Source organism: Pundamilia nyererei, unplaced genomic scaffold (assembly GCF_000239375.1).
Source record: "Pundamilia nyererei isolate P.nyererei 1_Seehausen unplaced genomic scaffold, PunNye1.0 scaffold00060, whole genome shotgun sequence".
In the NCBI taxonomy this organism is placed as follows: domain Eukaryota; kingdom Metazoa; phylum Chordata; class Actinopteri; order Cichliformes; family Cichlidae; genus Pundamilia; species Pundamilia nyererei.
Genome location: NW_005187461.1, coordinates 2609553 through 2634809, shown reverse-complemented (window position 1 = coordinate 2634809; position 25257 = coordinate 2609553). Strand labels below are relative to the sequence as shown.

Here is a 25257-nt window from a genome sequence, read left to right as displayed (position 1 = left end):
CGACTTGATTGTTTTGTGCCAGAAAAAATATTTTAATATTGTAAAGGACTGCAATTAATCAAAGAACTTAAATTAGCTGCTGTGCACATGCAGCTCGTGTGTAAGTGGTGTCAGCTATTTCCCCAAGCCTTTTGAAGTTTGTTGCTTCATTGCTTTCTCCACTTTTTAACGGGTTTCATTTTATTACAAGTATATCTCCTCAGGATCTTACTTTAGTTTAGATTCTAATCCAGTCAGTAGTTTTTTTAATTTGTACAGTTTATAGTGGTGATATGTAGTTTCTTACCCCTCAGCTCAGTTTGAACTTTTGAAGTGTCTGTCAGGATTTTTCTTACTAATTTTACACTTGCTTCGCTTACAGTCGTTGAGTGCAGGACTGTTGACCACGTTGCAGCACTCTGAAAACACAGATGGGGGCGCCTTAGGCCTTTCACTGTGACTGAGCAAACTGTAGCTTCGAAATGAACAGTAATGGGGGATGTCAGTTGACATTACTGCCTCATTGAAAATGTGCAGAAGGCTGAAAAGATGGATAGTTGGAGGGATATAGAACAAACAAGAAAGAAAAGGACGATTTACGGCATCCGAGACGAAAAGCATCCATATTCGTACCTGGGTATGCTAGCATACTCATTTGTTTTAATGTTAACAAAAAACAAAAATGTCAAACTGTGCTTTTCAACTACTCACGGGTGGAAAAATGCTCACACTAGCCATTCAGATATACAGTCAACTTTAAGCTAACACACACATATAGAATGTATAAAAACCTGTACATATTCATTGCAGCCAGGGTTTTGTTTTTTAGCCTGCATGTTGTAAAACAGTGCTGAAATTTATGTTCTAACAGCTGCAGAAAGTCTCTCTCATTATTTATTAAATGATAGTTCCTGCTGGAAAACAGCTCCTAAACTGACTTTATAACGTTTCTTCCCCCTGGACAACAGGCACGATGAACCGCAGGACCTCTGCCTGAGTAAGGGACCTTCTTTTGGAAGGTAATATCGTGTGATGTATGGGTACAATGTCCATTTAGAGGCACTCTTATTAAGACCCCACTTAACGTTGTTACACTGAAGAAAAAATTAAAAAGAAAGAAACAATAGAGCTCCTGATTTAAAGCACCGGAGAAAATACAGCTAGTCTTTTCTGTTTTCACAGAGTTCGAGGTGGAAGATTAGAGGGCTGGACCCTCTAGTCCGACCACAGATAGTGAGGGGGTGGCAAGCTTTTGGTTTTGGACTCATTTGTAAATCAAATGGAAGATGCTACAGGAACACCGTGTCTGACGAAGTTATTATCCTCCTCTCCTCGTGAAGCCTGCAGTATTTTCATATTTTCCCCAATGGGTCGCTCATAATCCTCTCAGCTTCATAAATAGCACATTATTGAATGTACACCATCAGTTCATTACCTTGAACTGGTCGAGTAATGGAAACCTGCCTAATGTCGGGGGCCTGCTGGGATAATTAACTGAGAAAAAGAACTGTGGAGCTTCAGTGTTGATCCGAGGTAATGTTCTCACTCTCCAAACTGCATTTCAAAGAGAACATCACCACTGCCTCTTAAAAATTTCACCTTTTAGTCCGGCAGAGTGAGAGGGACTATTGAGCAGCAGTGCTCATTTTCTTTTTTCTTTTATTTTGCAGTCACTATCTCCTGTGTCTTTTCGTGATGTGAGAAATCTTTTAATGTGCTAATAAAAAGTCGTGATTGTTCCGGGCTACAAGGAGATACTGTTCAACTCAGTGATTATTTCTTAGTGCGCTAATCACCGAGAAAGCCCTAGGCCCCACTAATCAGAATGTAGATATAATAAAATGTCTCCACAGACATGATGTGGCCCTGAAGTGGCTCGTTTTCCCCCTCCTTTTTCTACCAAAACAAGCCTTGCATTAATCAATAGATTATTTGGGGCTTTTTCCTTCAAAGTGGCTGCTGTTGTACTCATTTTATTAAACTTATTCAGTCATCCTGTGAATGAGCGTCAGCTTTTAGGGGGTATACTGTTCTGAGTTAAAAGGCTCAGAATAGACAGTCGGTAATGAGATGGTTTGGTTTCGTTGTTTTTGTAGTATGATTTTTTTATTTGTCATTTTCAAAACTTCCAGTACTATTATTGGCGAAGATACCATCTGAACTTGATCGCTCACGTTTCTCCATAATTAATATCTGTGTTAATAAACAGTTATGGTTTCTATGGCAGAGCTTAAATCCTACACTAATAGGTAGAAGCCACAAGGGGATCACAGATCATATCTAATTAGCTGTACCTAACACATAAGTGAAATGTTTTTATATTTATTCAGCTCTTTTAACTGCTTTTTTGCCTTCAGGTTGTGATGAGGGAAAATGTCCTTAGGGTACCATATACACAGGAACACTTAAACGAACGGTGCTACAGAGCACACCATGCTGCTCCTGTCGGGCATCATTGTGTTTCCAGAAAAGGCTCTTTGCAGCTTTTCCAGGAAAACTAGTGGGGGGAGAGTTTACATAAATGTTCCCCATAAACGTTCACTAGCGATTAGTAACCTGAGAGCTGAATGCTTAGTCATCCATTGTAAATGTCCTGCCGTTCCTTAATAAACCTGCCTGTTTAAGGCAATTATTTCATCGACTTTTGCTGAATGGCTCGTTTTTAAAAACATCAGCCTACTCTATTTCGTGTTGGGCCCTAACTGCCTGTTAACTGATGTTTGTACTAAATCCTCTTAACACTAACTTTCATCTTTTCAGGATGTTTTGAGCCCATTTTTGCCGGAAGAATGACAGACATTGACATCAATTTATAGAACATATGCCTTTCCTTCAGTCCTATCCTTCATTTGTCTCTGAGGAGTATTTGAAATGCTAGGCTGCAAACTTTGCCTTCAAAAGCTATGTCTGCCTCTATTTGAATGACGGGAATAGATTTGGTCAATTATTCATTAAGTAAGCATGAAGCTTTCTAATGTTCACTTGCTGCTTTCTTCAGCATGAGTTTTTTCTTTCTTTCTTTTTTTGGAAATACCCTGCAGCTCTGAGTTATCTGTTAGAGTAGAGGGATAATGAGACAGTTTCATTATTTTTATTTTTTTAAATTCATTACAGCTTTGTTGTTTTGATGTGTTGTATGTTGGCGTTTCATCTCTGTAGATAACTGCCGCAACCCTCAAGTAAACTATCCCTCACACTCTGGCCTGGCCCCGGTGATTGAATTAGCCTCTGCTACACTATCTCCCATGCTGGCAGTCACGGTGAATTTCACCATGTGAGACAACATGATAAAAGACAGGATTTGATTTGCATTCATGAAGCACTTAGGAAGTTCAAAGAAAAGTTGCCGAGCTCAACAGAGCGCACAGAGTCCTCCCTGACAGTGTCTGTTTCAGGTATCACAATTTCACCTTCAATGGAAACACTGATAATATTGCATGAGGTCATTTCCCATCAATGGGCTCCCTGTCATAGAATGCTCTGGGGTTATTTTGGTGGACACGTTTTGATATGCCTTTCCCTCCTGTGGTCAGAGATTGTAAAAACACCAGCGAGAGTGTGGGATGGCTCACGTGTCCTGGTGACACAGCCTAGAGCCTAGAGCTGGTGCCACATAAAGGAATACAACAAGCAACCAATATGAGCTTTGTGCTCCAGCTGCAGGCTGTGATTCAGAATTGTCTGGAGGCTCGCTGCCAGTTACCAGAGTTATTGCCTGAAAAGAACAGTTTACTGTAGAGTGGATTTGGCTAAAATTGCTATGATGGATTGTGGTTTTGAATTGATAAGAATCTTTCAGCGGGAGCTTTGATGAATTTTCAAACTGAATACAGATTCTGGCAAGAGCATGAGCATAGAAGCAATGCATGGCATTGAATTACATACCCAGCGTAACATCACACCCCCAAGGCATATAAATATTGATCTGCGTGCATTTCAAGGTAAAAGGCTGACATGACATGGGAGACAAGCTCAACAGAGCTTGCTCTCTAGCCCATTATTTTCTTATCTTTCCGACAACTCAAAGCTTCATACAGTGTTTACTCTTCTGACTCTCCACTTACAGAGAGGTGAGGGGAGTTGTGAGAATTAGCAGTAGACCCCTACAGATTAGGTTTAGAGCGATGTGGGTGCGTGGCACACCAGCAGAGTGGGGAGGGAAAGGAAGAGCAATCAGGGTGACAGTCTTAATTTGAACTCTGGTGTGCATAACGCCATAACGCTAGAGGCAAAGACGCTACTCAGCACAGCCCGTCGTAAAGCAGTCATGTTTACACAGTTTAACAGCCCAGATCCTCGGATTTGCATTCATATTGGTGCATTTTCAGTTTATTTTGTCTCTCTGCGCCATGAGTGCGAGCAGCTCAGAAATGTAATGCCTGATAAGAAGAGTAATCTAAAGTTCAGAGAAGACTTGTGAACGGACTGAACACATGGGAGTGCTGCATGGATAATTCCTCATAACTTGTGCGCCAGTATTCTCGAGCAAGGCACCTCTAACTGCCGTGTTTGAAGACCGCTGTTTATTTAGCGTCTAGGGAAATGCTTTCTATCGACTTTCTCTGGACAGGAAGCACGAGTGATTATCCTTCAGTCGAGAGAGCGGATTTATGTGGCACACCGCTCGGACGGCTGCGCGTGCTCACGCTGTGCCGCCGTGCAGAGGTTTGAGGCAGAGACCCTCCTGACCATCACACAGGGTGGGGTGCACCGAGGAGCTCCGTCCCCGTGCGCCGCCACGCCCCCGCGCTTGGCGCTGTCCGGTGCTCTAGTGCTGAACGCTGGGTGCGAACACAACAAACTGCCTGCAGCGCTGTGGGCTGCCTGCACGCTGCCGTGTTACATGGAGCCGAAAGGCGGATCTCCCAGGATGAAACAGCTTAAAGTTCAGAGGGCTCTCCTGGAAGGACCGCACCGTGGATGGCTATGAAGGAAATGTTTCTCAAGTGTGTTTCCTTTCTTTTTTAAGGATTTCCTACCAACCCCTCTGAGACACTCGGGGGTACATAACTTGCCACCAACATGATTTGGGGTGTTTTGTTATGCTGCCTTCTGACGCCAGCTGCTGGATATGAAGCACAGGAGCGACTGCCTTTCTTCCACGGGCATGTTTTTGAGAACTCACCGCCGTGTTCTAAAGTAAACGGACTGATTATTCCGGTGAGGCGCATCACCGCGCAAAAATGGTGCCCGGTCTCCGGAACGCACTTCAAACTGTATGGAAACGGCAGTGAAGCTTTCCGAGCCTTCGCTCACCACAAGCGGGGAAGTGTATTGCTCAGAACTTCCAGGGTTTTAGACAGAGAGACTCGCTCAGAATACCTGCTGAGCTTAGGTCTGTGCTGCCAGACCTGCGCACCTGGGTCTATCGTCTTCGATGTTGCGTCGGTAAAAGTGGACGTTTTGGATACCAACGATCACAAACCGACTTTTCGCAGTGCAGACAACATTCACATAAGTTTACATGACACCACTGCCCTCCGTAGTGTAGTTTACAGGCTGGAGGCTGTCGACGCAGACAGCGGAAAAAACGCAGAGTTGACGTATATCTCTGTCCCCCAAAATGGCAGTTTCTATGTTGTCCCGAAAACAGGCGAAGTTTTACTGGTCGACTCAATCCTGGGGCTCCCTTCTAAAGTCAAATTCTGCGTTTATGCCAGAGACCACGGATGGCCCCCTCTGACCAGTAAGGCTGTGTTGGTTACTGTCGCTCCACAGCGGTGGGCGACGCGTCCTGCTGAATTAGCGGGGACAGCGAGGGCAGGGCGTTCGCCGAGGGCATTACTTGACCCTGGCTCCGTGGTTTCTCTTAACGTGTCCGAAGACGCCAGCATCGGCTCGGTCATAACGAGCTTGAGTCCCACCAGATTTCAATCAGCCAGCTACGAGTTGATTTACCCGGAGTCAGAGAGCTCTCCGGTCAGCGTGGGCCGCGACAGCGGAGATATCACAATAACCAGGAGGCTGGATAGGGAGGCAGAGCCGTTCGTGGAGCTCACTGTAAAGATTCAAGATAAAAGAGGTGCGTTGATTATTCTTCTGTTAATCGGCACTAAACTTAGACCATGTTTCTCTCCCACCCCCCTTTCTGTTGACTGTAATTATTTCCATTGTGGTGATGATGCCCTATTTAAACGGAATGCTTGCACATTATAAGCACATGGTAAAACTGTGCCGCCATCTGGACCCGCTCACCCCTCATCAGAGGAGCCCCCTGAATAGGCCTGACATCTGGAGTGCATTCATTCAGGGCGGTAGGTGTAGCTGCAGCCTATAGGCTTATTCCACAGGTGTGCCACATGGCATCTATACATCCAGAATCCCCATTAGTGACACACTCAGTGGAGACATTGTTAGATGGCTCTTCCAGTTATTTTGATATGGATACGATATTTAAATAATGGTGAGCGATATGGGGCACACTTGTGGCAACGAGAAGAAGAGTATTTTCTAGGTTAAAGATTTATTTTACTTAATTTTTTTTAAACTGACTGAATCACATCCTTGATTGACATAGTTTGTGACTGTGAAGATGTTTTCCGAGCTAATCCTTGCAGAGTGGCAAATCACAGCGACCCTCACTCTCTCATCTACTCACATTACCCCTCTAATCCTCCTCTCATTCACTCTCTAGTCCCAGGGATTTGAAGAAGCTCTGCTACAGTCAGGAAACCTTTCAAATATCGGAGGGAAGGTGAAAGTCGTGTGTGCATCAGATATTCGAGTTCTGTTTTGCTGCTCCAAAAGTTTACCGACGAGCTTAAAAACAAGTAAAAAAAATAAAATAAAATAAGGGGATCAAATTGATTTGCTTTGTAATTGAGCTGCACAGTGAGCAGGAAACAGTTTGCACTGTTTTCATTTGAATTGCCTGCTGCTGCTTCATTGCACAGCATGTTCTGGATGGTAATTGCATGGCTGATTGGGACACATTCTTGTAAAGGGTGTCTGCAGTCCCCCCTCCCCCAGAACAAGCAAAAACAGTCAGAAATCTGATGCGTAACAGAATTCAGCCGCTCTAGTCTGACAGATATTCAGATCTTCCTCCATTTTACCTCTCTCACCTGCAAAACTCTCCTCTCCTGATCAAAGGCATGGCATGTCCTTTATCCTGTGACTACAGCTTGCCAGACAGAATCCTGACGGCAGTCTGGGAGGACAGGCCTTTCTTCTGCTCGTCTCACTCCCAATCCTTGCATACACATATCTCTGATAGAATGAGTCCATTTTTTATTTTTAGAGGTTTCACCTAATATCCCGTGTGGTTTTGCATTAGGATCTGCTTTGGTACTGCAGCAAATTAGTGCTGTGTCTCAAAGTTAAAGAAGAGTGCTCTTGGAGACATTAGAGAAAGAAGGAGTGAGATGTTTTCTAAATGTGTTTCTCTCTTTGTATATGTTTGTGTGCAATTATGAGGCTGGATAGTCACACGAAGACTGACCTCAGGTACAAAAACAACATTTTTAATGAGGCCCCATGCGTTGTGTTGTGAGTTATTTTACTTATTGAACTCTCCGTGGCACTGAGCCATCCGTGGTGCTGATGGTCACCTGCTGAATGTCAAATAGAAAGCTGTCAGACAGCAGTCTAATAAACAGATCAAACAGCATTCCAGGAAGGAACATTTAACGCTCACCTTAAAAAGAAAGAAAGAAAATGTCCCTGATGTGGAAAAATAATCAACAGCATTCTCAGATGGCCCCGCCCCTCCCTGAGCCTGGTTCTGCCGGAGGTTTCTTCCTGTTAAAAGGGAGTTTTTCCTTCCCACTGTCGCCAAAGTGCTGCTCATAGAGGGTCGTATGATTGTTGGGTTTTTCTCTGTATCTATTGTTATTGATCTACTGTACAATATAAAGCGCCTTGAGGCGACTGTTGTGATTTGGCGCTATATAAATAAATTTGAATTGAATTGAATTGAAAAACAAGGCCATGGAGATAAATCCTAGAGCTTGAAAATGCATTTTAACAAACTGTACAAAGATAAAGTTCTGCATTACTTTTGTAATGATGCAGGTTGCTCGTTGCAGCTGCAACAATGTGGGATTCCACTCTCTTGTTGTAAGTTTGTGCATGGCCTCAGTTCCCGTATATGGCTGTAACAGTACTTGTGAAAAAATCAAGCCTCTGTTCCTTTTGAGCAACACTACTGATGTTTCCGTCTTGTATTTTTAACCACTACTTCTATTCCCATTGCTACCATAAGCCATCGCTCGCAGATTAAATGTGTGATTTATTTATTGTTTTTACAGCTTAATGCACGCTCCAGTGGATGATTCCAAGAACACACAGGTTAAAGTCCATGTGGGACAATAAGTACTCTCTGTAATTAGCGGGGGAATGCAGATTTTCTAAATGTGTAGTGAATGTGTCCATTAACTAGTTAATGTGGCCATGAAATGCTAATCACACTGGTGTAAGGCTTTCTTATGTTAATGGATTTGCTGTGGGTACTGCCTTATGATTAGAGTCATCAGAAGAGCTGTTATTAGTGCTGTTGAAAAAGGAGATTAAAAAGTCTAGTTTGACACTCTGGTTGCATCAATGCCACAGCCTTTTTGTTGTAAAATGTGTAAAATGCTGCTGTTTTACTTTGGCGGTGCTGGGATTTTGTTTTAGTCTGGATGGGCAGACAGACTACTGGAAATAATGACACCTATTGCTTCCTTACTGGGTCTTATCAGTCATAAAAAATAAACCAGAACATTAAAGCTAGGCTCAGATACCTTTTGTGATTTCATCCTTCTTGTGCAGGTATTCCTTTCTCAATGTCACGGCTTTCCTTTGCCAGTGGAGGATTTTTCGGTCATGATCTAATACGTCACTGCATTTTCTTTGGAACAACAGCCTGTCTGTGTTCTTACACCAGCCTGACCACCTTATACTCGTGTATTACCTTCAGTAACAGTTCCACCTTCCCAGATGTCAAAGCAAAGAAATCTCCAGCATTTTTGTAATTGTTCTTCCTTCATAGCATTTTCAAAGAGCAAGCAAAAACTCAGTGTACTCTGTGTATGACCAGTACACAGATCGCATGATAGTCTATGTGTTGTAAGGCATACTTGCAGTGATTCATTTGTTTGTTTGTTTTTTAACCAGGACTATAGCGCTCCTCTGGATGGAGATCCTTTTCATTTTATGAAATGATAATGAAAATGCATCTCGGATAAATTATTCTGGCACACTGCAGATTAGGGGAACAGTGTTTCTTGATTACTCTCAGCAGGGGTCCATCCTCACGTACATATTTACCCAGAAGAGCATCCGCTTACCAAAAACTCAGCCTTTGCTCCATGCATGAGTCTACGACATGAAATGTTTGAACACTAAGCATTCTGCTTGAGTTTTTGCAGTGATGGGAAAATGTTTTACTTGGATTAATGTTGAATATTGTTTTAATTTGAGATTATCATGTAAAAAATTTTTACTTCAGGATATAATTCGGAGCTGCTGTTTGTCATCCAGGAATATGATGACAGGGTTTTTGTCAGTAGCCCACTAATAGCCCACTTGGGGAACTTGTAGGGAACTTGTAGTGCAGATTACAATTAATCAGAGATACTTGTGATCTCCACTCAGGGAAACCCAGGGAAGTGCTAAGGCTTAACTTATATACCTAGTTGTTTATCTGTTCATTTATATGCACGAGTTACTGTAAGGTAAATCATTCACTGCTCTTTCCTTCTCGCACCAGCAGCAAATCTACATAGCTTTGTTGTTCTGGCTTTGCCACACATTGTGCCACGTTAACAAAGTACCAACATCTTTTCGGGTGGAAACCCATTGATCATAACTGGAATGCTGTTGAGTCTCATGAACTCGATTGAAATTACCCTACTGATATGTAGTGCTGTGATCCCATCTCATATAATTAGTCATCGCTGTGATTGGTATTTTCTGCAACAAAAGTTAATGTAATCATCCAACATACTGTCGTGTCTGACTGCTTCCATTTTTAACAAGTTGGGACTTGTTTATTACTCTTGCTGATTTCTGAAGAAATGTCCTCGTATTACGTACCACCATCGTAGCGCCGTGGTTCATTACACCACTTACTTTTTTAATTACACCCGCAAAGTTAGGAATTACTTTCTGTTTTGTAAAAGTAAACAATCAGAAAAGATTTTTTTGCATAATCTCTTCTCATTTAATTATACTTTGCTCCAAACTTTATTTAACTGTGCAAGCAAAGCATTTTGTGCATCTCATCATCAGCATTATGTATGGCGAGTGTACGCACATAGATCAAATTAGGATCAAATTTGAGCCTTACCGAAGGCACGCAGTCAGGATTTCAGGACAAGCTTTGACACTAGTCCTTCAGCTGTGTTGCATCACATTTAGCACACAGTAGCATCACTGTGTTTATTTAAGAAGTTTGTTCTTTCTCGGGGGCCAATCAAAGCATCCTTGCTTTCTCCTTGACTAGATCCCCTGCTAATGTTGGAGAAATATTTACCTTCTAAACTATATTCAGTAGAGCAGAAATCCCCAGAGAAAACAATGATATTTTTCTGACATAGCTTCTATGTATCAAACCAGCAGTATAAGAAAAAAAGTAAAAGCAATGGAAGTAGGCCATGACTCATGACTCACAGAAAATGGTTATGTGGTGTTGTTTTGTGAAGAGGGAGTGAGGGACCTCTACAGCTTCACTTGTAAAGGATTTTTGCTGCCCCACAGAGGATGTCACTTTAGATTTGCGGTGGAGAATTTTTCCTTTTGGTTGTCCCATCCGAAGAATCCCTTTCTTTGCACCTGAGTGGGAATCTGTTAATGGTATTTGACGGGTTAGGAGGAGTATCGAGCAAGTGGTGCATTCCTTTGTGAGTTGGAATGGGGAATATTGAAGTGGTTTCTCCCGCTCCTTTGGGTATCTGTGGGAAGGGTGGCATTCAGTTTGTGGTAATCACCTCTTCTCAGCCCATTTTGTAAGAGAACTGTCTCCTGCACTCTTTCTTTTTCTCTCCTCCACCCTCGTCTTTCTTCCTGTCTCAGTCTCATAGTCAGCATCTTGCCTCATGCTGTCTTTAATCCAATTTCCCCTTTTCCTACTTGCCCCCGCCCCCCAGCTATATTTGCATATTCCCCTTGTGATGTGAAATGAATTGAGAAGAGATCTCATTTTTGTTTGTAATTTGTGACTGAGGGGCTGTTTGTGTAAGTAGAAAACAATTTCACAAAAAGCTGTCTGCATTTATTAAATTTCGTTAAAAATATTGCCTCTAGTGATCGTGAGCATGTACATACGGTTGCATGCGCGTATAGATGGGGATTATTTTTCATCTACACATGTGATTCTGTAAATTTGTTTGTGTACCAGTCTGCTTCATGTTAAATCTTGCAATTGGCTTTTTGGTATCCAGATTCCCCATGGCAAAGATTCTCAGATTCATTGCGTCTGACAAATGCTGTGGAGCCATAACATGCCTGCAGCATTATATTTCTGCTCTGTGGTCTCTCAGATATCAAACGTATGTGTCTAAGCAACATCCTCGCCATCCTCTCTTCTCTACAGTCCTCTCATGTATCTGACACGAGAAAGGAAGAGGGTGTAGGTGCCGCTTTTTAAAAAAGATGGGATTAAGTAGTAAGAACAAGAGCAGAGAGAAGAAGGAAAGGAGCTCTAGTGCACATCTTGAAGAGATATTTAATGTGGATACAAGACATTACTTTCAGGGACACAGAAAGGTCAGGACAAACTTAAATGCTAAGGGCATGGTTACACCGCGTGGCTTTAAGATCACGAAAGTTAAGTGAGGCAAAGGTGTCAAAACCGAACATGAAATAAAAAAGAAACAGAGAAGCATGGAGGCAGAAAAAGATGGAAGAAGTGTGTAAATACATGCCAATGTGTGAGATTGTTGCTTTCCGCACCCTTTTAAGCTTCACTGAAAATAAGTAGAGGGCAGCCAGATGAGAGACAGGGAGTTGTATACTGCTGATGAGAGGTCAGCTTGGTGAAAAATAATTGTCAGATGGTTAGAGGGGAGAAGTGAGAAACTGTTGGGGTGGCAGTAGGGGAATGAGGTGTGCATGTACTCTAGTCTGTAGTGCTGAATGGATGGCTACAGGGCACAGGGGGGTGGGGAAAAAATATAGCGCTGTGCAGCTGCGAAAAGGGCAACGTGTGCTCGTATTTGTCTGAAGATTGTTGGGGGCAAATGGAAGGAAGATGAGGAGGAAAGTATGATCTGCCCTTTGGAGTGGCACGAAGAGAGAAAGCAAAGATGTTCGGTTGAACTTTTTCTCTCTCAGAACAAAGTTCTACACCTTAAGCTGGGTTATCTGCAGATACTGATCCTACTGCTGATCCTATAGCAGTGCTATCTTTAACAGAAAATTATATGCGGGACTAAGTGGGATCATTTCTACAGTGGGTAGGATGAGGGCAGAAAAGTTCTACACAGAGCCCTCCATGTGAAACAGCTAAACGACTGGCGCATCGAATACAAGCATGACAGGAGCACAGTGGAAAAAAGCTTGGAGGAATGGAAATCTATGCCTTTTCTAGTTGTTTCTAATGATTTTATTTTTAACGTTTAACGTCACGTTCGCCTAATTGTTATATAAGCACCGACATGCAGGATAAAACATGCCTTTTTTTTCTCCTGACAGTTATTTTGTTAGAGTTTTCTTTTGGATAAAATCTTTTTGCGGGGTTGTCAGAGATTTTCGATACAGAAGAACAAGATCCTCTGTCCAATGTATTCATTATTTGTTTTTATGCGGTTTTCTGTTAAGGATTGTTTGAAAACCGGTGATTTGGTTTGGGTAACCTAAACTGCTTTGTTTAAAGTGAGGGGAACATAACTGTCATGATTAATAATAGTAACGCTGACTCTTGTTGGAGAGAACTCAAAGCAACCAGTGTGACAACTACAAATGAAACCAGTTACTCTCTGCTGACATAACGTTCAAGTTTTAATGGATTTTCTCTCAAATGAAAAACAAATGGAAAAAAATACTTAAAAATGGCTGCATTCACAATTTTCTCCTACAATATTATATATTAGAAATTGGTACTTAAAGGAGTAAATGGTATAAGACTTAATAAACATTATTTATAAACATTAATAATATTAATAAATACTACGTACCACATTTTTTCCATATAAACAGTCAGTCAGTGCCCTTCTTTAGCCACAATTACCGTTTTTTGCTATGCTATTACTGACTGAAAAGTTCAGGATTTATATTTGTCTTTTTTAAATTGGGCATTGCTGAAATCGCAGGTTTTGTCTTGGAACAGCGTTTCCCTTTGAGTAAATGTAACTAGCTCAGAACTAGCTAGTTACAGAACTAGCTGTAACTAGCTTTGAATCTTGACAATTATTGACTGCCACTTACTCAATTACTGGTCTGTGAATTGACTTCATTTTTTGGGGCAGCACGATGGTTAGCACTGTTGCCTCACAGCAAGAAGGTCCTGAGTTCAATTCCACCGTCAGGCCGGGGTCTTTCTGTGTGGAGTTTGCATGTTTTGTGTTTGCGTGGGTTCTTCCTGGGTACTCGGGCTTCCTCCCACACTCCAAAGACATGCACTTAGTGGGGATAGGTTAATTGGAAACTCTAAATTGCCCATAGTTGTGAATGTGAGTGTGAATGGTTGTCTCTGTCTATGTGTTAGCCCTGCGACACACTGGCAACCTGTCCAGGGTGTACCCCGCCTCTCACCCAAAGACAACTGAGTGAGAGGCCACACGACACGACACACACAACCCTGAAAAAGGATACGCAGAAGCAAATGGATGGATTTATTATTATTAGTAGTAGTAGTATTAGTAGTATTCTTATTCCTCTGCTAACTAGTCTCACACTGTTTGTCGTAGTTCATACCTCAGAGTGACTGGCTCGTTCGTGCGCTGGTCCTGCCGCTGCTTCGGTGCATAGTAGTATTACTGCTCACTTCTTCTTCCTTTGTATTCTCAAGGTTCTGAGTTCAAGTGTACCATGGGGCACTCTTCATGATCAAGCAGAGCTGTATGCTCTATGGAATGATACTACTCTAAAAGGACACTGTGCCACTTTGTTAGGTACACTTATGTTCACTGTACAGCAACAAGCTGTTTGATTATACCGAGAGAAAAGGGCTACTTTTCTCGTGTCACGCCACATTGATTTGAATATCCTTGGTGGACTGTTTGACCTGTGTCTCACCATAGTGTGGCTGCAGCCTGCTGTGGCACACTTTCCACTAACTCATGTGGGACATGCAAGTTTTGAGTTTTGTTGCGTTGCCGTTTGAGTTAGTGGGTTACTACATGTTCTTTAACGTTTTGGAAGCTGAAGGTTGTGAGTTCGACTACAGCTTGGCCCACTTTTTTCACCATGCTCCCATGAACCTACAGTATGATTAACAGAAACACACTTCAATTTCAGAATGTCTGCCTCTTTATTAGGCACACCTGTTTTCATAAACAAGCTGTTTATCAACAACTTTTTGCTCCCATCGACAGCAAGCCACAGTCCGAGTCTGCAAGTAGCAAGTATCCCAACACCTTCGCCTGGAGTTGCGAATTCTAGATATTATTATTTTTATTTTAAATTCTCTTTTTTAATCCGTCTACACATTTTCCTAATCACTTGCTCAGTCAGACTCACTGTCACAAGGCAGAAGTCAAGGCACACCCTGGGCAGTCTATCACAGGGTTATAATTATTAGAGATGCAGTGATTGCAATTTTCTTGTCCAGTTCTTTTGGCCTGTCAATAAAGAGTATTTGCCAGTTTAAAGTTTCTTTTCTTAAGCGCTGTAATTTACAGCATATACAAAGAAAAAACAACACAAAATATTCTTTTCACAATGAAATAAATAGTTAAAACTTTACTATTTCCCCCAGATCTCAGTAAAGTAGATCTCTGACTGAAACAACTGAAAATAAAGTACTCAGCTATAAGAAGGAGCGCTGTTACAAATAAATAACTAAGAATGAGTTGCTGTACAGTCACCTTGACATTTTTTACCTTACCAAACAAAAGTAGGTGCAACAGATTTATATAACAAACCAAATGTCAGTTACTTACATCATCTTCTAGTATGTTTAGAACCTCACCAGATAACAAGACATCCGCCCTTTTCTCTTTTTCACTCGTCTCCATAATTTTCCTCGTAATTGCTTTGATCTTTTCACTGCTCATACCTAAGACTCTCACTGAGGCTGCTGTCTTGTGGTTGGCTCTGAGCATTGTGTAGCTTTAGCTTTAGCCACTCTGCCTTTGTTGGCTCCTTTAAAATGTCAGTGTTCAGCTGGGGTGGAGGTGACTGCATAACTGTCTTTACAATTGGGATGAATGTGTCACTAAGGGAAAATTATCTTTAGGGACTGAAATAATTATTTTTGTATCAGCTTGCTATCATATTTAAAATGGGATGTATGTGGATTGAATCGTTCTGGGAACCAGCCCCCAAGTGACCATTTCAAGAACTGCAGTTTTTAGTTGGCGTTTAATGTGATTTTGTCACGTCTGGCCTTTAACTAAAGTTTAAGATCACACATTGCTCTGATCTGGGGTCAGACTGGTAAACGCCGTGTACCAGAACAAGCTGTTAAGGAAGGAAGTTAAGACGTTTACTCAATGTCAGCCCCCAAAAATAATTAAAGCTCAAGAAATGTGGACTATTTCTGTTATTCTGTGGGCCATCTTGGAATTACAGAAACGTAGGCATTCAGCCCACACTCATACTGTATATCACACAAGTTGTGTGTGGTGCAGCAGGAGATGAGTGCAAGCATATGTGCTGTCGCACAGGGCTGTGAGGATAGTCATGGCGACAGGGAGTTTTTATTCGGCCAAGGGTCTGCATTATTGATGCCCATTACCACAGACATTGTCAGCTCAAGACATTGCACAGAGGCAGGCGCTGTCAGGTAAATGTCTTGCTGACCTCCAATAGCACAGATTCTCAGTATTCCTCTGTGCAGCCCGATGTCTACCTGTGTGATAAATGAGCACAGCTCACACATTGAACAAGAAGCTTATCACCAGTGGAGAAGCTTTTGTTTTAATAAATCTAATCCATGATGCTCTGACACCAGCTTAGCGGGAAACAAAGGTGTGAGTTTGGGGGTTTTGTTGACATAATTTAATCATCTGCTATTGTGTTTGCCTTGTTTCCCTTAATGCGGAATGATTTGTAATGAACCGGTTATGCTTTAGCTCATTGGCTCGCTGCCTCATCTGCCACTTCCTCCATCCATCTAAAACTTTTGTTTTTGCCCCACCTTTGCATGCTGGGTAGTCTCTCTGTGACATTTCCCCAGAGAGCTGAATTGATTTTGTGGTATTGATTAACTAGGAGCAGTTTTGCTCACAGTCACAAAACATCACTTTAAACAACAATTTATATGTCGCCGAACAGGCTGTGACAGACTGTTGCTGATAGTTTACAAACTGGCAGAGAGGTAGGTGTGTGATTGAGTCGAAGGGCTGATAGAACTGTCCTGAAGCACTCTAATGAATCAGCCTTTCAGACAAGCCTGCCTATAGGCTAGAATGAGCAAAGGAAAATTGGAGCTAGCGCTGGGATATGTCGTGGGAATTCAATGCTCGTGCTTATTTATCTATTTGGTCTTGAATTTTTCAACCTTTTGTACCCAAAGGTCCAATTAACTGAGCATAACAATGGTTGCAGCCCTGCATTCGGTGGCTCAAGAAGGCACTGAAAAACACACAGGACATGGACAACTTTGAAATCTCTGCCGGGTGAACTGTGAACAAGGAGATTTCTTAATGCTGTGCAAAAGATCACATGGCTGGCCAAGTTTCCTAGTGAGATGTTTTGACATGCCGTGAACTTTGCTTTGGAGCAAAGCGGGCAAATTGCAGAAATTGTAGTAATTGCGTGGCACCAATTTTCACATCCTTTTGTTAAGAAGATGAAAATCAGTGCCATCCAAAATGAGATGGTAGAGTGAAGAAAAAGGGTTGCAAAAGTTTCGTCTCACTGGCGATCAAAAAGACTATAGAGAAGACTAGGGAATTGAGACCCAGATTAGAAGATGTGTTTGAAGATGATGTCCATCTCATGGTTCGGTTATTTAATCCATTGCAGAAAAACAGACAGAGAGAGAGAGAGAGTCCAACTGATTGCAGGAGCAGGTGTCTTAGATGTGGAGATAATGTAGTGCCTCTCAGGGCTGATGGGCATCGAGGGGGGAGAGCAGCTACATGCTACATTGCTATATGGATGTTTAAAATTAGAGTTTGAGACAGTTGCAGAGATGAAGAATGATATGCAGACAAAGGATCTTAAGGTTGTGGGTGACACACAAAAGACAGTATTTGTTCTGATTGTTTCCTGATCTGTCTGTTGTATGCTTCTGTTATGTTCCTCCTTTCTGTACTTGGACATTTCTGCTTTATCTGTTCCAATCTTGGCTCAGGCATGTGCTTGTGGAGCATGCGTTTTTATTTCTCTAAATGTGTTCCAGCTACGAATTTGTGTCTGTTCTCAGCGGAACCACTGAACGTGCAAGGCTTTTTTTTTTCTCCTCATCTATCTTTCTCGCTGCCTCGACAGTGTAGAGCTTAATTCTGTCGACTAATCAGACCATATGGTCTCCACAGTCTTATGATGTGCTGAGAAGGATGGGATAGGGATGTTACGGTGTCATAAGTAGTGCCAGCCTTGCTGTGGAAACAGGGAAGCATGCACCACTGCCACGCATTAAGGATCAAGAATTAGAATTAAGTTTCCTGCAGCTCTTAAACCCGCTTTTGTTGAAAATTAAATAAAGAAAATGGCAGGGAAAGGGATCCTTTCAGTTTTGCTTTCAACTTTCTTATTCTGCAAGACCTCTGTTGCCTAGGCTCTGTCCACAGTTTTGCATGTCATTTTTCACAAGTTATCGACTTATAATTACTTCTGCCCTTTCTGCCCTGACACTGCAGCTGCCATTTAATCGAGTAATTTCAATAATTAATTGTGTGAATGTGCGATAAGTTAGTTTTGATGGATATCTCTAACTGAGAAATGGCTGCGTTTGTCAAACACTAAATTGAGGATCTTACCATAAATGTTCAGTCCGCCCCGTGAATAATTGTGCGTTCAAAGTTACAAATGAGTCACTCAGCTTGTCTTAATATTTGGATTGAGTGCAAGATCACCCTATATTTACACTAAATCCAACTGATGGAGTGTTACTACTTTTAATAATGTTAGTATGAGCTCATCCACTGTGAGCGCGTGAACATTATCACAGATTTGGGGCATTAAGGTTGATTATGAATTTACTATAATCATGAATTTCTGTTGTTAACATAGCCGTGATAGCAGATATTGTGATTAATTGTGATGACATGGGGAGGTTTAAGACTTGGATTTCCTCGCACACAGTGGGTGATAAACATTGATCTTTTTTAATCTTGCTGGCCTGCTGCTAATGACGGGAGATGATGGTCCACACAGGACAGACTGCTCACGGGATTAGATATCTAAATGAGGAGTTTATCCTCTCTTCCTCTTCCCCCATTGCCAGTAAGCCCGCCTGCAATCGCATGCTGAGTTACAGTTTAATGCATGTGGACTAGTATAGTGTATAGCATGTTACTGTGCATCTTTGTCTAAACACACATGGACAAAACATGTCTGTGTGTGTTTAATCGAAGTGCATTCATGCAAGTGTGGAGGAGCACTGTCAGAGCTCAAGTCCCGCTTCACGCAGCTGCTCCATACTAATCTGCTGTACTTCCGCAGGAACACATTTGCTGTGCTCAATACATTATTGTACTTTTGCACATAACAGATAGTGATGGGGTGTTCCCAGAATGCCTCCTTCTATGGTGTGCTAAACAAACACAGTCCAGTTCTGGTTTCAGTGATAGATTAATGCTGTCTCACCCATACACTGTGGCTTGTTTTCCCATTAAACCTGTGCGGCTGCCTCTGTTGCTTCTGCCTGGCCCTGGTTTTGCGTTTGTATTCGTGTGTGTAGCATCTGAGCTCGTGCACAGGCTGTGTGTTTGTTGGTTTGCCTACACGAGTGTGTCTATGGAAAGATATCGAAAGTGCTCCTTGGACCACCCCCATCAATCACCAACTCAGAAGGAAATGGAGAGAGGGATAGACGATGGAAAGAAAGATGGAGGTCACCACAGAAAGAAGCATCCAGAACGAGGGAGAGGGGAGACAGAGGAAAAATGGATGGAACAGTCCAGGCTGGCTCTGATTGAGCTGGGTAGTGTAGTTTATATCCTTTAAAGATAAGGCTGGGGAGCACTGCTCAGCAGCTTCCTCCCCCTGTAGCTTGAACTGAGAGTGATAATAAGAAAGCGTGAATGGGGCAAATTGAATTAATGCTGCGGCACACCATAAAGGCCCTAACTATAATGCATTTTAAAATCCTATAATGAGGAAAGAGCTAAAATAATTTCACACTCCAGTGAAGAAGATGGCCCTGTAACAGATTTTGGGCCTGGCCAACACTGCTAGGGCTTTTGTCATTTAATGTGACTCTAGGTGCTATGCTGAAATGATACTTACTCTTACTTGCTTGGGTGCAGCGAGGTGCTCGAGGCAAACTTGGTCAACAGCCTGTTCAAAATCCTGCAACACGTACCAAGCAAGGAGAGACTGGTGCCTGCTGACGTCTCACTCGGGTCAGTTTTTAAAGTCTCGGGGTAAAACGCTGTTGCAGGGAGGGCACATCTGCCGCAAAAGTGCTCCTCATTACTCTCCATTAAAAGCCTATTCAGTGATGGGGACAGCAGTACAAGTTGGAACCTTTCCCGTTTGTATCCACACATACATACTTGCTATGTACACATAAAAAGCTCAGATGTGTCTTTTTGTATATACATGTGGGGAAAGACAGAAAGCATTTCTCACTGCCTTTGCATGCTCTCAGCTATGGCTTCCTCATCATTAGAGTCACACCGCCATAAAGCTGAAATTACCTCTCCATCATCAAACCTTAGAGAGTGAGAAAGATAGCTCTCTGACACATACTAACACTAACAGACGGGAGCTGATAGAGACTAATGACCAAATGAAAGCCTCTGCTATGAACCGTACACCTTTCTGGTTGGAATGGAAGAGAGCAGTCTGGTATCAACCGGTATTTCCTCTTCTCTTCTCTTGTTTACAGTTGGGTTGGTTGGAACACTGTATACTTTCCACTTAACCGCAGGTGATTGTGAGCTGATTGGTCACGCATGTATGGCCCATAGATGCCAAAATGAAGCACCATGCATGCAGGCAGATATAGATATGCTTACACATGAAAGCCCACACACGCCACATGAATGCACAAACAAGACATAAATGAACTTCTGTGTAAACTATACCCAAAAACGCATGCATGGTGAGTACAAGTTAGAGAAAAAACAAACAAACCAAACTACACCGCATATTCCTTGCTCCAGGCAGCCAAATAAAAGCCCAAAGCAAGGTGTGAAGCAGGGCACTGAGAGTCCAAACAATTTATATCAGATCCTCTTACTGAGAGATTGCACTGGAATATTCCGTCTTGCAGTGTCATTTAGATAAAGTCCCCTTGCCAATTTTCCAAATGACTGCGAACTGTATGACAGGGTGTGCATATGTGCCACTGTGCATCATGTTATTCACAGGGTGGTGGGCTGCTGAGTGGAAGGGTGGGTGAGAACACTGTAAACTGTACTGTACATATGCTTGAGTAAATATTAGTTCCACCCCAAGTGTCTATTTGAAATGCAGCCGTATCGTTCCATCTCAAATTTGAGAATAGAAAGCACACTTCACAACCAGCTCTAATTATCTATATAACACATAGCTGCGAAGTTACAATACTTGACTACTAATGGAGCGCTTATGTAAATCTAACCTAATACCAGTGTGTACAGTTATTCCTCCCCAGTTTAATTTGATTTGAGAAAATACAAGGTATCCCACACACTGTCAATCACTTGGACTTTGAATTTCATTTTCAAATATCCACCAGGAAGCTCCAGTTGTTTAGTTTTCTTCATCTGCCCATCAAAGGCTCAGCGAGTAGACAGGTCTTTATAGAAATGAGCCGAGATATGCTTTAACAGTTTATTCTCACGCAATAAATGGACTGTCTATAGCTCCCGTGAGGGCGACTTCAACTTCCAATCTTCATTAATGTTAGAGAAAGCCCAAAGAGAAGACTCTTTCACAGCCTAGACAAAGCACAAAAAGCATTTTTCATCCAGGGTCTTTAAACACTGAAGCCACCTGCCTGAAGAAATGTGAACAGCAACGCTGTATATTCTTTTAAGAAACAACTGAAAGCCTAATTATCTTGCATTCAACAGTCAACCTGTTACTGCCATCATTATGCTGTAGGGGCTAATATTGATTTGCTGGGAGCACAGGCTTCTGTTGGCTTTGATGATGTATTTAACATTTGTTGAAATGTTAGAAGGATTTGCAGTGTTTTCTTTTTTTCATGTGTGTTGGTGGTACTTCTCTGCTGTCTGTTTTGACTATTGCTGGCATTGCTGATGCATTGTTAACGGTTTTATCTTCAAGGATAAGGGACTATGATCAATATTTTATATACATAAAAAAGCTATGCAGCGCATTTAAAGTGACCTTCAGCTCTTTTTTCCTGCTTTTCCAAATACAGCACAACTGTGTTTTGCTTATTGCCTGAATCACTGTTGTTTTTAACCACACCAGGCAGCAGCACAGCTACATAGTATGTCAATAAACCTTTGGTGAATTGGCTGGAATTTATACCTGCATAAGATACAATATCCTTCAGTTCATATCTTTGCAATTGGTGCAGTTTGTATAAATAATTAGTGTAATTCTGACACTATTTGGTATTTGATAAGATTTTGAACTATCCAGTTATGTGGCTACCTGTGACCATAAGGTGCCAGTGGCAGAATAAAAAGTCACACTTTTGTCAAGCTTAACTAAAGTTAGTAAGCTAAGCTACCAGAGGGCATAACATTTTCTCTAAATTTCTAAAATACAAAATCCTGAACGCTTGGTGCTCTGAACCAGTGAACCATTGAATCACTCACTCTTGTGTCAAAGCCTTTGCATAGTCTCCCATTTAGTTATTCTGCAAAACTATAAACACATTTTAAAATACACTTAATGTACTGGACAATATAGATCAAAAAATGTTTACGCTGTATATACCTAATCAAGGTGTATAGGCTTTGCCACATTCTCTGATTTACTTGTCATTGATAAATAAGAAAGTGGCCACTTTTGTGAGTAAATCATAGTACACTGGAATAGTATACATGGGAATATGGGAAGCAGGATAATAAGAGATAAAGAATGTAACCTAATCTCAGCAGATAGTCACCATAATCACTGAACTTTTGACTGAATTGCAGGAATGTTACATTGATTTTCTTTTTGTGAGCTGCATACCCCCTGTTTTTTGATGTAGTACATAATGATTGCTCAGTAGTGTCATTATTTATACGGGCTGTGTGTGTATGTGTGCGTGCGTATGTGCATGTTCTGAAAACATTGTGTGGTTTTGAGCACAGATAAAGCTGTTTTGATGTGAGTGGTTTTGCCAGAAGGTTTTGTGAATGTAGTCTGAAAAATGGCTTTTGTGTTTCCAGTTTTGAGAAAAGGGAGGAATCTTTTGAAAAATACGTCTTAGCAATTGTGAAAAAATGTGACTCCTGGAATTCATTTCAAGAAAGTTTTTGGAAGGACTGTTTGTGAAGTAGGGGAAAATTAGACATCACGTCACAATTTTACAAGTATCAAATTGAAATAAAAAAAACTCGATGTTTTTAAAGAGCATATCACAAAGTAATCACTAGGGATGGGTATCGTTTAGGTTTTATCCGATACCGGTGCCAAACCGGTACTTTTGAAACGGTGCCGGTGCTCAAACGGTGCTCAAACCCGTGCTTAAAGAATGGAGAACACAAACTTTGTCCAAAAACCTCTCATGTTCAGCTGTTTTTTGTAAAAAGATAACAATGTTAGCCTTTTCTGCAGCTATGGGGCATATATGGTATCACTCTTGGCTGGAAGCAGTGCTTAAACAATGGAAAAAACACAAACTTTGTCCTAAACCTCTCATGTTTAACTGTGTTCCACTTTTTCTTTGGTCATTTTAGCCTTTTTGGCCAGGGTGAAGGGAGTATCTGCCATCAAACAAGAAGACAGCCACATGTAGCTATGATGATGTTTGCTAGTTCACCTTACATGCATTAATGTAATAACGTGGTTAGCCTACTCAACATAAATTACACACGAACAACATTAAGCTACTCACGCAGAGAAGAACGGCTGCTGCTGCATCATCATCCGTCATCATTTCTGCTACACTGGCAGGGCTAGGGGCCAGGACTCTCCTCTTCGTGTTTTTGGGGGATGTTGCATAACAGGCAACCCACCCGCAGTAGATGTGCTTGGTGTGAGGTCTCGCAGCAAGCTATCAAATACGGCGCATTTCTGGGCTTTTAAAAAAAACGCTATGCGTCACCAGGTGTTTCATCGGATTTGAGGTGTTACCTCCTTTGACAGTATCACAGTATCAGCTTAAAGCACTTGTTGCTGCTGAGTTTGCATCTTTTGCTGTGAAGTACAGCCAGACTTTTGACCGCTTCGCCTTGGACATTTTTAATCTGTAGCTCTGCTCTAAAAGAACGTACGTACCTGGCCCCGCCTACTATCCTCGGAAACGTAAAATGATTGGCTAGAAGTGTATCACAGCTCAGGAAAAAAAAGCACCGAAATAAAGCACCGAAATAAAGCACCGAAATGTGCGCTGCTTTTCGGTCTGGTTACTACCGTTTATGTCAGAACGACACCGGTACCCATCCCTAGTAATCACTAATTACTACTCACAAACTAGGGATCCAGAATCTTAAGTCTTGAATGATGTGGATGCGGTTTACTAAAAGAAGCTGGTACTGATCCAAAAATACAAACACACTTTACATTTCATCCACTTCTCAGACTTGCAAAACAATCAAAGAGGACTTCACTTAGATGTCCTTGACATTTTCTGATGTCGTGTATAATAAATGCTCAAATGTTATTCGAGTTAGTTATATGTGTGATCTGAAAACATGGGAATTTGAGCACACTGTCAGAGGGTGTTTAAAAGGAATATAGTTTTACAAGTTGGCTGGTTGGTTGTGTTTCAGGATTTAAGAAAAGGGTGAAAGGTTTTAAGAAATGTATCCAAGAAATTACAAATAAATAAATAAATGTTATTTTTTGGCACCTTTCACCTTACGTCACATTACAACACAGAATTAACAACAAAATCAACATTAATAACACAAAAGCTAGAAAGCTCTAAAATCCAGGAATAATGATTGAAACATGAGGGTTATAGTTGATATGCAGATGTGAACAGGTGGGTGTTGCGCTGAGATGCAGCTGTGTAACAGAGTGCCTGGCTGATGAAGGTGGAATAGATGAAGGTTGTGGCAACCATGGTCTCAAGCCTGAAACAAGGGCCAGTCAGGCGAATGACTGGGGCACGGGAGCGGGTGTGAGGATGATGGAAATTTGATAGATAAGAGGGGTCCAAGTTGTGGAGAGCTTTGAAAGTGACAAACAGAACTGTGTATTGGATTCACTGGAGAATGGGGAGCTAATAAAGCTGGATGACCAGTAGTATGATCTGTGGACTTGGTGTGGATGTGATCCTTGCTGCAGAGTTCTGTCTAATTTGGAGCAGATTAAGATGGGTTTTTTTTGCAGAGACCAGAGAGAGTGGAATTACTATCATCCATGCAAAAGGTGACCAGGGCATGAACCAGAACCTCTGTCCTATGTTGAGTAAGAAAAGGGGCAAAGTCTTGAAATGCTTTGTAAGTGGAAGTAAGATGGTAAAAGAAAACAAAGCAAACAAAACAAAAAAGACGAGCTCTTCTGAATATCATTTCCCATGAGACACTCACTGTGGATTAAGTAAAAAAACAAAGGTTGCAGACATGAAAGTCCAAATATAAAAAAGACTAACAGACTAGAGGAAAAATAAGAAAAAGGTGGAGGACACAGAGCATGTGGTCTGTCAGCCTGAAATGATCACTGCAGCGTAAAAAACAAAAGAAAACAACAACAACAACAACAACAACAAAAAAACAGCATCCATGGGAAAGTACCAAGAAATGTGACTGTAAGTGATGATATTCGGTGATGATGGAAGTAATTGTTAGCAAAAGATAAGATAACGGTGTTTAAACTATCGAAGGCCTGTGCTTTTCTTTGTGGAGCTTGCAAATTCTCCTCGTCTCTGTGTGGGTTTGCGTCCTCCCACAGTCCAAAGACACGCACACACACACACACACACACACACACACACACACACACACACACACACACACACAC

General features: G+C 41.7%; 1 protein-coding gene across 1 annotated transcript in view; it reads left to right on the top strand.

Moving 5' to 3' along the window:
* The first annotated feature begins 4551 nt into the window (after positions 1–4551).
* LOC102207793 (neural-cadherin-like) overlaps positions 4552–25257 on the top strand; it is a 107705-nt gene continuing 86999 nt past the window's right edge. Inside the window, exon 1 of the mRNA XM_005734833.2 lies at positions 4552–6001. Within this exon, the coding sequence (XP_005734890.1) occupies positions 5002–6001 (1000 nt within the window). The 5' untranslated portion in view covers positions 4552–5001. The remainder of the gene's footprint in view (positions 6002–25257) is intronic.